General features: G+C 37.4%; 1 protein-coding gene across 1 annotated transcript; it reads right to left on the minus strand.

Moving 5' to 3' along the window:
* Positions 1-420: 420 nt before the first annotated feature.
* Positions 421-16,011, minus strand: LOC131970056 (protein FAM222B-like). The gene is made up of 3 exons (XM_059331315.1): positions 15,712-16,011; positions 9,957-10,084; positions 421-7,537 (listed from the first exon to the last, which is right to left on the minus strand). Exons 2-3 carry the CDS (start codon positions 10,036-10,038, stop codon positions 5,511-5,513), a joined length of 2,109 nt encoding a protein of 702 aa, XP_059187298.1. The 5' UTR covers positions 10,039-10,084; positions 15,712-16,011; the 3' UTR covers positions 421-5,510.
* Positions 16,012-16,569: the final 558 nt, after the last annotated feature.

The following is a 16,569-nucleotide window of genomic DNA, read 5'->3' on the forward strand; positions in this document are numbered from 1 at the left end:
TTCATGGTTTTGATGTCTTCAGTATTAATCTTCAATGTTGAAAATAATGAAAAGAAAGAAAAAACATTGAATGAGAAGGTGTTTCCATATTTCTGACTGGTACTGTACATCCAGTATTTTCCATCTTGCTGCCAATTCAAACCCTTTGAAGGTAGTAGAGGCGGATCACTTGGTCCCCCTTTACACCTCTGGCATGTTCAGACTGAAGGAGAAACACCACAGAGGCGTAAACATTGCGGCTTGAAACATCGGTCTGAAAGGGGCTAGCGACTACATGTTTAATGTCCTTTTTTTTGAATGTTTGTAAATAGGTCACATGTGTAGAATGTGTTTCAGCTGATAAAGATGAATATCTTTCATATGCACTGTAATCATTTTGACCATATTTATATGTACATAAAGAAGAGAGTCACTTGTAGAAACTTTGTGTTTGCAAACTTTATTTTGGTTAGGGGGAATGTTTGTGCAAGACATTTTATTCCTGAAGGTTAGGCAAAACTGGAATATCACATTTTCACAAAGTAGAGAAAGTAAGCCCCCCTCCACCACTGTTCACAACATCTTTGATCAAAGACAATCGTTTTAATTGGAGTATAAAAAAAATCTAGAGTTGTTGCACACCTGAGCCCCAATAACTACCGCCGACTAACGTGAGCTACAATGTGCTTCAGTGGATTCTCAGTTTCTGCATATTGACACTGTGTGAGAAGCCGTTTCTGCATGATCATAAAATGGTGAAATGGAACCACAGAACAGAAGTTCTGGTTAGAACATCTGAATCTTGCTTGGCGGAAACACATTGGGGTGAACTGTGCAAACAGGAACCACTCACTCTAGATTTTTTTAATACTACGTTCACATCTTTACACTTTTACTTCAAAGTTTTGTTTAAAAATGGGATAGTTTGGATTTTTTTCTAAGAGGGGTTGTATGAATATCAGTCAGTTAACGTGTACGCTGACCCTGCTGTCAGACAGCTCTGTTCACGTTACAATGAGGGAACTGAAGCCGTTATTTATGCTCTTTTCAAAGCCACCAGACTCCATTGATAAAAACAGCAATTTTACCATGCAGAAAAAGTTGTTTGTCTACTGCGCACTCCCTTCATTTGTTAGTTTGTAAGTGTCAGTAGTCGTGTTTCCATTAAAGTCGAAGCCAGTTTTGAAGCGAAAATTTGAAATGTTGCATTAAAGAAAATGTAAATTAGCCAAAGCTGCATAAACGTACCTCAAGCGAGCGTAAAAACTTGAATGCAGTTTTCGAAATTTTTATAGAATTTTGGTGTTTCCATCAAGATTTCTCATGCAAATTCCTTGATGGAAACATGCCTATTGTGTGACTTTGGTGTTCTGAAAAATCAGTTTGAAGCTCAACCTTTTTCACAGCAGACATTTTAACTTGTTAGTCAGAAAAGCACAGGTTAAAAATGATGATTTCTCATTCCCATCAGGTCCACAACACCAGGGCCTGCACTATGTGGGATGCAGCTATCAGTTTTTAATAGGTTATTAAACACACCTGTGCTTTTCCTGCTTTGCTGTAAAAAAAAGGTCTATTGAGGCAGTGGAAGACCAGCACCTCCTGCATTCTGCGAGGTAAAATTGCTGATTTTGTCAAAGCATCCTGGTGCTTTATAGATGGAAATAATGGCTCCCAGTTCCCCCCACGTCAGCTTAAACCTAGCTGCATGACAGCAAGGTAAAGAGGTGAATATTCTTACAGTACACTGGATTCTTTAAAGGTTGCGTAAATCCATTTAGCTACAGTAGATTACACTGTGGATAAGAACCTCACACAACCTCACTTGTTAAAATCCAAACTGTCCCTTTAACCGTCCAAATGAGGGCAGCAGCTCTCCTTTATGTCACCAGCTTGTTGCTTATTACTGTTAGAACATAACCAAGGCTTTTGTTGGCCGGGGTGGTTACAGAGAGGGACGCTTGGTCACTTTGGTCAGTGAGTCAGCAGCAAACAGTTCACACATCCTGACAGTGTCAAGGAATCGTGGCACACTTCAGGACTTCAGTCCATGACACAGTATCAGTAGTTACACTAAGTAGCTTGGTCCCCCATCAGAGATTAACCTTGTTGCACGTTTGTCAGCGTGCACACCTGTGTGCAAGTACCCAAGCTTAACATATGCACACACAAGCATCCATTCACACATTTCTCCATACTAAGCCCAGTGGAGGCACTTCATATGAAACTGTAGAACCTGACTATGTCGGGCTGTAACGAGGCAGTTCAAAATAAACAGGGCAGGTCTGTAGAATTGTTTAGTGTTGATTTAAAGTTCAGAAACCCACACAGGCCTGGAAGGTGTCTTCCTTAACCCTGTCCCACCACTCCCAATACTGGTCAGTTATTATATATTTGGAAGATATTACCAAATTTACCAGCATCTGGGCGGCGGCGGCAACTTCCGCCCTGCACCCATCCCATAAATTATTTTCATTGACACAGCCCATACATCATTACTATTCATACACACACGCACACACAAATCATACTAGTGTGTGTTAAGATTAAAGTCATAGCAGCTTCAAGGGGCAGGCACGTCAAAAATGAGAGCCAGGAAACAAAATAAAATTAAAAAAAACTGCCATCAAGTATGAAGACCAAAATCCAGAAAAGCTACGGCTTGCATCTCAGCGCTCTTTCTCCGATCATCTCGCTGTCCTGTCTCCCTTTTCGCCTGTAACTGCTTCTGTAAGCTTGTTGTTGTCGGAGACGTCAGGTTAAAGTGTGGATGCAAAGCTCCGAGTGCAGACAGCTCAGTTTACACTGTCTGCATCAATGTGTCACCTATGGCACCTAATGTGAAAACACCTATGGCTTCAGGATGCAGTGGTCCAAAAAAATAAATTAAGAAACTATATCAGGATATTTATTAAGTATAACAACTAAAACACAGTCCAAATACTTTAAAATAACTGCTACAGCCCTGTTCTACATACCTATTAATTCTGCTAGATACTATTCATATTTTAAAATCATCTTAAATCCTTGATAGGCAACATTTCAGATAGCAGGATGGGCGATTTATCAACAAGTACGAGTAGCTTCATTGCCTAAATATTTAGATTTAAGGCAATATGACCCATTCCCACTGCCTGTACACATAAACTGCCCAATGATCTGACAGTATAAGTTTCAAATGAACCAAAGCCCAGGGGAAAGAAAATATGACGTATTTTCTCTCAATGAAGCATGGGAGCACATTTCTGCCACAAAGAAGGAGTCATTATAATTAGAAACTCTCTCAAAACACGTAATAAATTAGTCTCAAAATAATAATTTAGCATCTCAGAATAATCTGAAACTTGACTTAGTATCAGAATAATGACGGAAAGCTAAAATCTAAATGTTTCAGTTTTTTTCTAATTATTTTGATACCAAGTAATTATTAAGTTTCCCATTATTTCAGGATACCAAGTAATTAGTTCACAACAAAGTCATTATAATGAGAAACTCTCTTAAATATGTAATAAATTAGTCTCAAAATGATGATTTAGCATCTCAGAATAATGAAGCTTTCTTAAAATATTGCCTTAGTATCTCAAAATAATGACAGAAAGCTAAAATGTTTACAGTTTATTTTGAGAAAACGTCTCATTATTTAGATACTTAGTATTTTTTTGAGATGCCAAATCATTATTTTGCAATAGTACGTAATATTTTTGAGGAACTTTCTCAAAACATGTAATAAATTAATCTCAAAATGATGATTTAGCATCTCAGAATAACGAAACTTTCCCGAAATATTGACTTAGAATCTCAAAATAATGAAAGTTGGAAAATTGTTTACAGTTTATTAATTTGAGAAAATGTCTCATTTTGATAGCAAGTCAATGACTCATTTTGATAGCAAGTCATTATTTTGCAATAGTATGTCATTTTATTGAGAATGTTTCTCATCATTTCAAGATACAAAGTCATTATGAGGCGATTCTCATTAGTTTAGACATACTAAGTCATTATTTTAAATTACAGGGTCTTTCTGTCATATTTTTTCCTTCTCCTGGCAGAATTGGGCTTCCGCAGTGAAGCCACACTTAAGTCGGGATCCTGGCAGAGGAAGTGGGTTACGGTAACTATTAAGTAGAGGATAACTACTGTGACATTTAAGGCTTTTTCCAGAAAGGCTTGAGGCTCGCAGAGCAACATCAACCCGAAACAAGACTAGAGGAGGAAATGGGTCCAGAGCTTCATGCTAGACACATCTAGCAAAACATAACCTGCATTTAATGTTCTTAGTTTTTTCTTTATAGGTAGCAGAAATACAACACAGGGTAAGGCCAGTGATTAGTAGACGATCGGCCCACCACGAGTCACACAGAGAAAGTCCACACCACGTCAGTTCACTTGTATTACAGTAGTAAAGTGGTGAGGAAATGTGTTGGAAGGGAAATGAAGCATTTTTCCAGCTTGCATTATTCGAAGTACTTGCATGCTTGCAAGTGATCAATTTGCTTTTTCACATACTGATATACATACACCATTTTAATATTAATGGGATGCCATTCGGTTTCACATAAGCTAAAGACAAACATGGGCTAATGGAGTTTCTGCTCCTTTTGCCAAATGTGAGGCATAACATTTAAAAGTCTACAGTTCAAGTAGGACCATCTACAGAAAAAACGACAAAAACTGTTAATAAAATAACTACTTCAAAAGCAATTCTTGAAATATTACACACACAAGAGGGCACTTTAGACTTTCCAAACGTAAGAGAAACTACTCGCAACTTGAGAAACAACACTGAGAATGTTACTGTTTTTGCTAGTGCTGGCTTTGTCTTATTAATAACAAAAAAAAATCTGCTTAACAGTGATATTTAGCCATTTTTGCACCCATGCAAAAACTACCTGGACCACTCACGGTGCAGCTCAGAAGCCATGTTGTATTCCTGATAGAGGAGTTGTGGCTCTCACTTAGTGTACACCTTAACTATGGGAGAGATCTTGTGGGACAATAACCTTATCAACAGTCTTGTTAATTGCATATACATGTAACCTTCTTATGTAAATGGATCACAAACCTGTTAAGTTAAATAATTGCAAATAAAAACATTACACAAGGACATCCTAAATCTTGCCTTTGGGCAGTTGTAAGGCCACAAATGCTGAAAAAAGTTGAGTTGTTCCATGTCAACCAAGGAAAGCACTGTGACAATCATATGGCAAGCATATTCTCAGCTGCAAATTAATATTTTAGAACACCATATATACACGAGCAAAGAGCAGCACATCCATGCCAGTGATGAAAAAAGAAGTTCTACTCAACAGTGGACAACAATCTCAAAAACCCTTCATCTGCAACAAAGGTACGACATGGCTTAAGACCTGAGGAATACTTTGAATAATCACAACCTGGTGGGTCTACAAATCAAGCTCTGAAGCAATAAAATGTAATTGATCACTTGCAAGATCTTAAAGAATAAACCACAGAAGCTGACAGTAGCTGTGTAGAGGAACTCAAAACACACCGAGGGGGATAAGCGCACGTTTCTAACGGTAGCCTGGGTGATGAGTGTGAACACCTCCACCATTGTTGGGCTCCTGAACCTGGCCCATGGCTGACCTGTGCATCTTCTCCATCACATCCATGTTCTGCTCCTGAAAGCTGGGCATCTGGTACCCCGCTCCTAAGAAATCCACATTCTGCATCATCTTGGACTGTCCAGGAGGACCCTCTTTCCCCGGTCTGTACTTTGCCCCTGGGATGCGGTCTGTGGAGGCAGCCGCCTGCCCTCCCTGGAAAGCCACTGGCAGGTCCTGAGGACCGGATCCATTGTTACCTGCTGTGGCTGAAATGCTGCCCCACGGTGGCTGCATGTAGTGGCCATTAATGTAAGGCATAGAACCTACTGGGCAGTTAACAGGGGATGATGATCGTGGTTTTTCTGCAGGGTGTTTCAGAGGAAAGGACGGTGCAGCGTTGGGTAGCTTGTGGGAGTAGCTGAGGTTTCGAGAGGGGAAAGCACACTCACTTGGAGGCTCCATCCTCGGGTTCTTGCAAGGATGAGCCCCCTCAGGGGGCTGCTGCATGTGGGCCAGTTGATGCTGGGCCCAGGAGCGCTGCTGTTGCTGCTGCTGCTGCTGCTGCAGCTGCTGTAGTTGTTGTAAATGATGCTGCTGCTGTAACTGCTGCTGCTGTTTCTGCTGATGTAAATGGTGCTGCAGCTGCTGCTGCTGCTGCAGTTGTACCTTCTCTGGGTCAGCGTGAAAGTTAGGTATACTATTAGTAGCAGCTATATTGGGCTGTGAATGCAGGGCAGCATTGGGAGTCTGAGCTGAAGCTTTGTCTGGGGGTCCCACCATCAGGCAGCTGGGCACAGAGCCCAGAGCCGGGTGGTGACAGGACACCCTGGAGCTGGCGTTGATCAGCAGGTTGCGGCTGATGGGGCTGGGGTTTGCGATCTGGCCCTCACAGACTGAGGTGGTACCCATACCTGCCCGTGCCTGGCACAACTGGTTGATTTGGTGCACGATGCTGCTCAGGTCACTCGGCCGGTTCTGATGCAGGCTGGCTGCCATGGACAGTGGAATGGTGGAGGTAGATACAGTTACATTTGGTGGGGCGTCTGCGTCGGGGAGCTTCCGGGGCCCGTATGCCCCCGGCTGGGGCTGCTGGAGGCTATTAGGCATGGTAGGGGGTCCTGTGACCACAGCCTGGGGGAGGGGCTGCGAGCCGACCAGCCCCTGGGTGTGCTGCAGGCTCGGAAGCGGAGCTCCGTCAGACATGTGGCGCAGATCCTGAGTCACTCCTTGTTGTGAAAGTAAAGCTTGCGGAGGAGCCGCCTGATGCTTTAGTGTCTGCAAGTGAGTAAGGTGTTGTTGTGGTCCGACGGGCGGGCAGGGCTGGCCCTGCTGCTGCTGCTGCTGCTGCTGCAGAGCCTGGGGGTGAGGCAGACTCTGCTGCCTCTGTAGGCCCTGTGGATGAGCCAATCTTTGCTGTGAAGTCTGAACCTGGGACAAACTCTGCTGCCGCTGCAGAGCTTGTGGATGAGCCATGCTCCTTTGCTGTAGCGCCTGCGGGTGAGGCATAGTTTGAGGCTGCTGTAAAGTCATTGGGTGAGTCATGCTTTGCTGTAGCGCCTGTGGGTGAACCATACCCTGCTTCTGCGCAGCCTGGGCCGCAGGCTGAGAGGGGCCCTGTAGGTGAGGAGCAGGCTGAGGAAGATTTAAAGTGCTTTGAGTGGCGTACGGCCCACTGTGAGGGTTCATGATGGCCTTCTGAATGTGCCGGGCTCGGCTACCGTCCGACTCTTTGATGACACCTTTGGCAGGCGCTCGGAGGACAGCCAGCAGGCCCCTACTGGAGCTGACCTGAGAGGGATAGGGGCTGTGGCGCTGGCTGGACGACGACGTGTCAAGCCCGTTAACTGTGCGGCGAATGTGCTTCCTTTGAGGTACTTTGACACTGTTGGGGAAGATCTGGATGGTCAGAGGGTTGTTGGCAACTTTCTTAGCATAGGCATCCAACTCTGCTGGGGTTGGATAGCTGGCAGATCTCATCTTCTGTGTAGTTTCCCCTGCAATATGTGAATGGTGAGATCAAACAGGCAAAGCACACGGAACTGTTCTGGAAAACTGCACTGTATGACAACAAGCAATATGGGAATAAAATGTACTGCAGCTCGAGCTACAGCTCTCTATTAACCCTCTGGGCTCTGAGCCTATTTGCCCTTTATCTACCACATAATATTTACTATACTCATGTTTGGTAATTGGTATTTTCTCAGCACAACTTCAACATGATCTGACAATTATTGTTTCACTTTAACCCACTTTATTAATATATTGAGCCCAAAAATACACAAAAATCATGAAATCTGAAATAAAATTATACTATTTATGACAATAAAAACCACAAATATGCTCAATGAACTGTTTAAGACCTGGAAAATGTAAATATAGGTTACAAATATGAACATATAAAAGGTAAAAATATTCAAATATAATAAAACTATACATAAAAAAATACCATAAAAACATTTTATTTATAGGAACAGTGTTAGATGATTAGAGCTTTTTTTTTTTTCAATTTTTACTAAATGCCACGCCTGCCTCGTCCCATCCTACTTTTACAGTTGAATAAATATTTTTGTTCTATCAAATTAAAACGATCATATCTTTGGTTTTACATGACCTCGGAACGTCAAACAAAAAACTGGAGAAAGTTTCAAGTATCTGATCACCCCAGCCTGATCATAGACCCCAGAAGGTTAAGAGTTTTGTAGTAATTGAAGTTAGCCAACTCTTTTCGCTTCCATTAATGTTATAGATCAAATGCAATGTTCCCTGAAGAGGGGATTGTTCATCCTGTATCATATTTTTGTGTCTAGCTGACGAATGGGGACAAAAAACCTTTGAAATTGGTCCAAAAATGGGTGAGAGCTCTGCAGCCAGAAAACAAGCTACAATGTAATTTGCACTGTCACTGTAGCTTCAGTGGCACTGGTAGGATGCTAATTTGGACTGTTTTTTGATCGTTATTAGATTCTTGTTAACCAAAAATTAGTTGCAGGATAAATAAAAATGAATTAACCCCATATTACACTGAAGGGTTCAACACCTAAACTGTAACACATTTTGTTCATCACATTTAAAGCTGGTTACACTTTAAACATTTCTATTCTTACAAAATGTAAAGAAACACTAATCACACATTTAAGTAGTGGTGGAAGAAGTATTCAGATCCGTTACTGCAGTAAAAGTACAAGAGTATCAGCAGAATGGATCCATTCAGATTGTTTTATATATTCTACATATATTATTATATTATTATTTTTGGTGCATTTATGTAAGTAGCGTTTTAATTTTGACTACTAAATATATTGTTATGAGGTTTAATTAAAAAAAAAAAAAAAAAAAAGAGTCTAATCACTTTAAATTGATCATGTTCTTCTATACTTACATAAATGCACTTCTACTTGCACTGGAGTAATTTCACAGTGTTGTATTAGTACTTTTACTGGAGTAAAGGACCTGAATACTTCTTCCACCACTGCTTAAATGTGTGATTAGTGTATAAATTGTAATTTCAACTACTTAATATACTATTATGAGGTTTAATTAATAAAAAAGAGCCTAATCACTTTACATTGATCATGTTCTTTTATGCAGCTAAATGTAGTGGAGTAGAAGTATCAAGTTACATGATTACAACACATTTTTGTCACAAAAATTAACGCGTTAAAAAATTGACGCATTTTAATTGAACTTATTATTGCACCGCGGAACGTTTCTCACCGGATGAGTTTCAGGCGGACCGATTATACTGGAGCACCAACTAGTGTTCATGAAAATTCAGGGAAATTTTTTAACAAAAAAACGAAGGGATGGAAGCGTCGATAACAGCATGGTTGTGTTGCTATGCAACGAGGAATTCACATATCACCGCAGCACATCGAGCCTCAAGTATCACCTCAATGCTAAACATATAGCAGCTAGCGGCTAGTGTGGTAGCTAGCGTGGATTGTGTTTTACTTAAAAAAACAAAAAGGTATTATAGTTTACAGAAGGTCTACCTACCTATAGGCTACCTGAATTTCTGAAATGTACTATATGTCTAAATATGCTATTGCTACACTTAATGGCAAAAATTGCACTGGTCTGTTGGACTTGAACAAAAATAAACAATATTTTGGTTGCTTAAGCTTATGTATTCAGTCATTATTCAATGGTATACTTAAAATCCATGTGAAAAAAATTACTTCTCACTGTTCTCAGGTCAAATATTAAAATGTGATTAATTTCGATTAATTGATTACAAAGCCTTTAATTAATTAGATTAATTTTTTTAATCGAGTCCCGGCCCTAATTACAACACATTTTTGTCACGTAAATATTGGATATATTATGTTACAAACATCATCACAGTCGCTGTCTGATCCGTGAGGTAATGAGTCGTCTGAATGGAAACACGACACGGAGGGAGGAAGCACTTACATTTCTGAAGTCCAGTGTTCATCTGCGTGCGGGAGAGAAGTCTGATGGTAGGGTCACCTGATGCTGGCAGACAGGCCAGCATGTCACTATTCCACTAATGCAGCATGGGACACCTTCTCCTCACCATACTGCGGAGGAACAGAACAGGCACGAGTCAGCCGCTGACAGACACTTACATTCATGGTGTGAAATGACTTTGCTATCGCCTATTCTCACATTCAGAACAGTTTGACCTTTTGCAAATGGCAGCTTGTAATAAAGTGACATCACTGTACTGTTAAGAGCTCTCTGTGTGCACACCCTGCAGCAGAGATGGAAAAAGATGTTTTGGAACAAAACAGCAGATGCAGCATGATGTTTTTTTGTTCATAATGAAAAGCTTGAATCACACTGAAGCATTGGTCTTTAATCCAAGCATATGATTCATAAATCTGAATATAGAAAAGCCAGCAAAGTGCACAAACATGTCCAAGAAAGCACTTATGAACTAGAGCCTGATAGATAGATAGATAGATAGATAGATAGATAGATAGATAGATAGATAGATAGATAGATAGATAGATAGATAGATAGATAGATAGATAGATAGATAGATAGATAGATAGATAGATAGATAGATAGATAGATAGATAGATAGATAGATAGATAGATAGATAGATCGATCTATCCATCCATCCATCCATCCATCCATCTGTGTATATTCTGTCCAATATGTTGTGATTTTTTTCAAATATAATATATAATGCAGATAATGTTGCTTGGCATTATTTAGAGATGGGGTTAATTATTTATTCTTAATTTTTATTATCATTTTTTAATCATCTGCAATTGACTGAAACTGAACAGTAATGATGTTTATTTTATTCCTATTTATTTTTTTATTTTCTCAGTAATTTATAGAATTGGCTGACAATGTACTTCATTGTTTGTATAATTATGAATAACAATGTTAAATATTATTTTATAAAGTTTTATGTTTGAGAAAGTAATATAGCCAGACCGATATTGGATTTTTGAGACCGATGCTGATACTGATTTTTGAGCGGGATAATTAATCGATAACAGATATGGTGGCTGAAATAGTGATTTTTGGAGCTGGAATGAAAACAGACCTTTTTATATGGATTGTGAACCATTTTTTCCCCACTCTACAAAGGTACCCAGAGAGCTACTTTCTCACACATAAAACTTAAAAATGAAATAATAATTAGCATTATTATACAAGCAATTAATTGCATTGTCAGCCAATCATATAAATAGAGAAAATTAAATAGCTAAATAAAGAAAGAAAAAACAGAATACAAAAAATTCAAAGCGAACACCACTTTTAAAACATGCAAAGCAGCATTTCTGCATTACATATTGTGTAAAAATAATTGAATAACAGCAAATATCAGACAGCATATACACTGATACAGATAGATCTATAATAGGCCGATATCTGCTCATAATATCAGTATCAAGGTTATTATAATTAACGAAAAATAACAAAATAACGAAAACTAGAATTGAAAAAACATTTTTGTTAACTGAAATAAAAATAAAAACGAGAGTTTAAAAAAAAAACGATAACTACGTGAAACTGTATTTTGTGGTTACAAAACTAACTAAAAATAACTAAAATTATAGTGAAAATGTCCTTCGTTTTCCTCTTTCTCAAGTTTTTTCATACGTAAACCGTGATATTAAATCTATTTCATCTATCTGGTTTTATGACTTAATAAACTTATTGGGGCTGAGATGGAACAGACAAAGGAAATAAAGGCAACATTTATTGTGACCTTATTGAATCTGGCACCCAACAAATACCCCATTGCAAAAAAACTATAACGAACATTAAAACTAATAAAAACTAAACTAAAACTAAGCATTTTCCAAAAGATAAAAACTAATTAAAACTAGCAAACTCACTCTAAAAAAAACAATTAAAACTTAATGAATTTGAACATAAAAATTTACAACGAAATTAAAACTAAAACTAATGAAAAATCCCAAACTATTAGAACCTTGATCGATCAGTATACTGATTCATCTGTCCGACTCTAGAAAGTTTCATTCCACCATATCATTCCAGCTCAATAAAATTATTATATTGGCCGACATATTGGTTATTGATTAATTTTTCCACATTGAAATCAGAGTCAGTCTCAAAATTCCAATATTGGTCAGGCTTTAACCCATTGAAGCCTGGAAAGCGGATACGTCGTTTTGTAGTATTTGTTTAAGCTCTCAAATACTTTTTGAATTTCATTTCTATCTGCTACAGAGGCTGAAAAATCTATTATTTAGTAGAAGCGTTGACACTTCTGTTGAATTTCCAGAAAACTTCAGGTTTTAGGGGCTTATTTTAAAATCGCCCAGAGGTTTTACAGGCGTTTTAGGCCTCAATGGGTTAATAAAAAACAAAAAAACTTGAAGGAAATTATCAGAAATCATAAAGATTCTTCTTCTCTTAAAAGTGGCAACCATATTATCAGTTTCACTATCCCAAAGCAGAAAAAGAAAAGCTGTTACCTTGAACAACAAACAAGGAGTCAACCAAGAAAAAAAGACGTCAGAATAACTAAACATTTATATAATAATGTTGCAGCCATACTGCAGATCCACCCTCCATCTCTAACACTGGAGGAAGGGAGTTTTTTTGGTTTAGTCACACATCATTTTGCAGATTCATCACAGATTTGCAGACAGTTTATGATTCACCATTAGTTCACTTCCACTGCTCGGATACTTGACCGACTTGTCATACCAGTGCAAAGTTAATGATGGCAAAGGTTTTAAACTGAGATAAAATGTTGTCTTGGCATGCCAGCATGTATTCAATTACACTTTATTTTAAATACAGTTTTTGACATGTAAATATCACTGACAGTATAAATCTAAGCATTTTTCATAAACTGTATATCCGCCTACATCATGTATATGAAGTAATGTAAGCATCCCAGATTTATTCCAGCACCTTTGCACTCTCATTGGGTTGTTTATTGTTGTGTATAAATATCTGTAAATAGCAGTTAAATGTTAGTTTTCTTTTGCTGAAGTGATTAAAACTATAAACTAGCGAAGCTTTGGAGTAAGAATGTTTTATAGAAAGAAGTTATGTTATTTTACTCACTTACTTTTCTGTATTTATGTTGGAAATATTATTGTATTTTGTTATTAGATATTTCCCGCCTCGTCTATTTATTTCGTCTTTGTTTTGTTTTTATAAACCATTTTATCTTGTTTTTTAGTCAAGCTTTTATTTAACTGTTATTAATATTATCATATCCTTTCAATTTATTTGTTTCTTTTTTCAGTCTATCTAATTTTTATTCTAGTTTGTTTAATGCCGTTTTCTTTCTTATATAATTTAAATCTAATTTACTACATTTTCATAATTCTTATCTTTCATCAGTCTTGCATGCATTGGTCTCCAACTGTCCAATTGTTCTTTTCTTTTCTGTTTTTATGATCTACACCTTTTCTGTCTACACAAATAAAAATGTATTGACTGTGTTTGCATGCGGCTTGTTTAGTTTTTAGTCAACATGATATTGGAATAAACAGCAGAGGTTTCTCTCCTGTCATAAGTTTTGGGTCTCATGATTTTTAAAACTATGCTGAACAAAGGTCCTTACGTTTGGGGAACTACTTTAGCAGTGTATTAACATGCATCTTTTGCTAACAAAAACAATTGACTGACACTGAACAGTAATAAGATTTATTTAGTCATTTATTTATAGTTTCAGTTATCATTTATAGAATTAGCTGACAATGTAAATACATTGTTTGTAAAATGTAATGTTTCTTCAGAATTAAAAGATCATTGCTCTTTTGAAAGGGTGTAGCTATGTATTATTAAAGCCTGACAGATATGTCTGTTGACAGATATCTGCCTGTCTGTATCGCTGTATATTAGGGCTGGGTGATATCGACATAAAAAATATATCTATATATTTTTTAACGTGATATGGAATTAGACCATATTGTACATATCGATATAGTTCAATTTTTTTTCTTTTATATATAAATGCTGCCCTTACTAGGGTGTGTCATATTTAGTTATTTTGTAATGTTCGTTATTCTTTTCTCATATAAATATATTTATTTCAGAAAAAGATTGGCCTATTTTTTTTCATTGGCTATTTTTATTTAAGATATTTTTTTATTTAAATGTGCACTTTATGGAGCTTTGATTTTTTTTAAAGGTACTCTTGTTGTTATACAGTATTTATGTACTTAAATAAACGGTTTCAATTAAACTACTTGTGACTACACTTTACATGTCATATTTGACTTTGACTTTGACTGAACATTTGCTCTCACTTTGCGATAAAAATATTGGGATATAGCTCTTATATCGGTATTCAGTCTAAATACAGCGGGATATGACTTCTGGTCCATATCGCCCAGCCCTAGATGTATATGCTGTCTGATATTTGCCGTTATTAAACTTTACACAAAATAAAATGCAGAAAATATAGCTTGGCATGACTTAAAAATGGTGTTAGCTCTTCATTTTTTTTAATAGTCAGCAACTGACTGATACAAAAGAGTAATTATGTTTATTTAGATATTTATTTGATTTATTTTCTCAGTCATTATAGACTTGCTAACAATGAAATATATAATTCAATATTTTCATTCACAATGGAAACAATTCCTATATCAAACATCAATGGCTTTTCCCCACCTCTAAAATTAGTATCGGCATCAGACTCAAAAATCCCATCTTGGTCCGGCTTTAATAATTATGCTATTATATAGGGCTGGGCGATATATCAATATAAAAGATATATCGATATATTTATTTCAAAGGCTATTTTTATTTAAGATATTTTTTTATTTAAATGTGCACTTTATGGAGCTGTGATTTTTTTTAAAGGTACTCTTGTTGTTATACAGTATTTATGTACTTAAATAAACGGTTTCAATTAAACTACTTGTGACATGTCATATTTGACTTCGACTGAACATTTGCTCTCACTTTGCAATAAAAATATAGGGATATAGATCTTATATCGATAATCAGCCTAAATATATCGGGAGATGACTTTTGGTCCATATCGCCCAGCCCTACTATTATATTAAAATCATATCAGTGGCATAAAATGGCCTTAAATGACAATAATCAATTATTTTTGTGACTATATATGGTCCAACCAGAAAGCAATCTTGACAGGCCTAGAGATAGCAACTATCTTTTGACATTTTACAGACAAAACAGTAATCAATCAATACAGAAAAAACAGATTAATTGAAATTGAGAATAATAATGTTGAGCCCTAGTGTAGGGAGTGTAAATAAACAGAGAATCTTCATTAGTGCTCACAGGATAATGTGACCTTTTCCACAGACAGCAGGTCACACATTCCCTGTGGATCTATGGCCTCTCGGTCCTCAGTTAATGATTTTAGCCGGATCAGAGTTAAACTGTGTTTTAGAGAGCTGGGTTAACTTTCAGACAGCCAGTCTGTAGCTAGGTGTTAGCTATCAGTGTAGCAATCCAGCCTTAATGTGCTGTAATCTAAAATAGCTAGCTGACGGTACTGCCGAGCTAATACATGTTAATGACCATTTCAGCCAGAAAACATACAATCCGGGGCTACTTTTCCTCAGAGGGAACCAGAAATGGTCCAGTAGCTTAGCTCGAGTCACAATAAATAAGGAGCTTCTTTGTGCTTATTGTGAGCAGGCCAGCTGCTTAGCAAACTTTAGCCTCTCACTGTCGGAAAACAACGAGGCGAGCCGAAGTGACAAGAGCGATACTTACTCCTCACGACGTTATGAGTAAGGAAACTTCATTTTGTGGAGGTTATTTCGTGTATTTTGTAGAAGATGAAGAGACCATCCCCGGTGTCGGTGCTCCGTGCTGCTGCTGTCTGGCTACGGCAGCAACATTTGTCGCGCATGCGCAATGAGCGAGGACCCCCCTCCCCTCTGCTCGCTTCTGCATTTAGGCATCAGCAGTGAAAGCCTGAACAATAATATCATAATAATAATAATAATAATAATAATAATAATAATACAATAATAATTCACACAGAAATTTAGATGTTTCCTTTAACTCTTGTGTACTCCTCCCGTCGACTATACACCCATCCTCCTCAGGGCTCAAAAAGGACCCCATGACATGTGACTTTAAAGCAACTCATGACCAACGCATTGATATATTTTCATTATTATTGGTCAATCAAATTAGGCCTCATTTCAAGAGAAAAAAGTAATAAAACCTGAATATTTTTTTCAATAGTAATAGTGGGAAAAAAAATTCTTGATGGGAATGCACAGAGTAGGTCATGTCAACTTTTAGTGAAACTTATATTTTGAAAGCATTGTTCATTTTAGTTTTTAAAAAATCACAAAAATATGAAAATTAAATATCAATTTGTTGGTCATGAGTTGCCTTTTTTCTACATGTCCTAAAACCAGTGACATGTCATGGGATCCTTTTTTACCCCTGAGGAGCACAGGTTCTATAAAAATTTACAAAACACGTAAATGTATGAAGAAAGTTAAAATGTATATTATCTATAAAGGATGCAGAGGGGACATATGCTGAAAATGTCAAGCAATTCTATGAAAGTTAACCTATATTAAATGTATGTTGAAAATAATTTGGGGTCAAAAA

Source organism: Centropristis striata, chromosome 4 (genome assembly GCF_030273125.1).
Source record: "Centropristis striata isolate RG_2023a ecotype Rhode Island chromosome 4, C.striata_1.0, whole genome shotgun sequence".
Classification (NCBI taxonomy): Eukaryota; Metazoa; Chordata; class Actinopteri; order Perciformes; family Serranidae; genus Centropristis; species Centropristis striata.

What these genes read in the sequence shown, in the direction of transcription:
- LOC131970056 (XM_059331315.1), bottom strand. Translation starts at nt 10,038, where the DNA reads ATGCTGGCCTGTCTGCCAGCATCAGGTGACCCTACCATCAGACTTCTC. An exon ending in GAACACTGGACTTCAGAAAT is followed by an intron (nt 7,538 to 9,956) that starts GTAAGTGCTTCC and finishes CACATATTGCAG; the next exon opens with GGGAAACTACACAGAAGATG.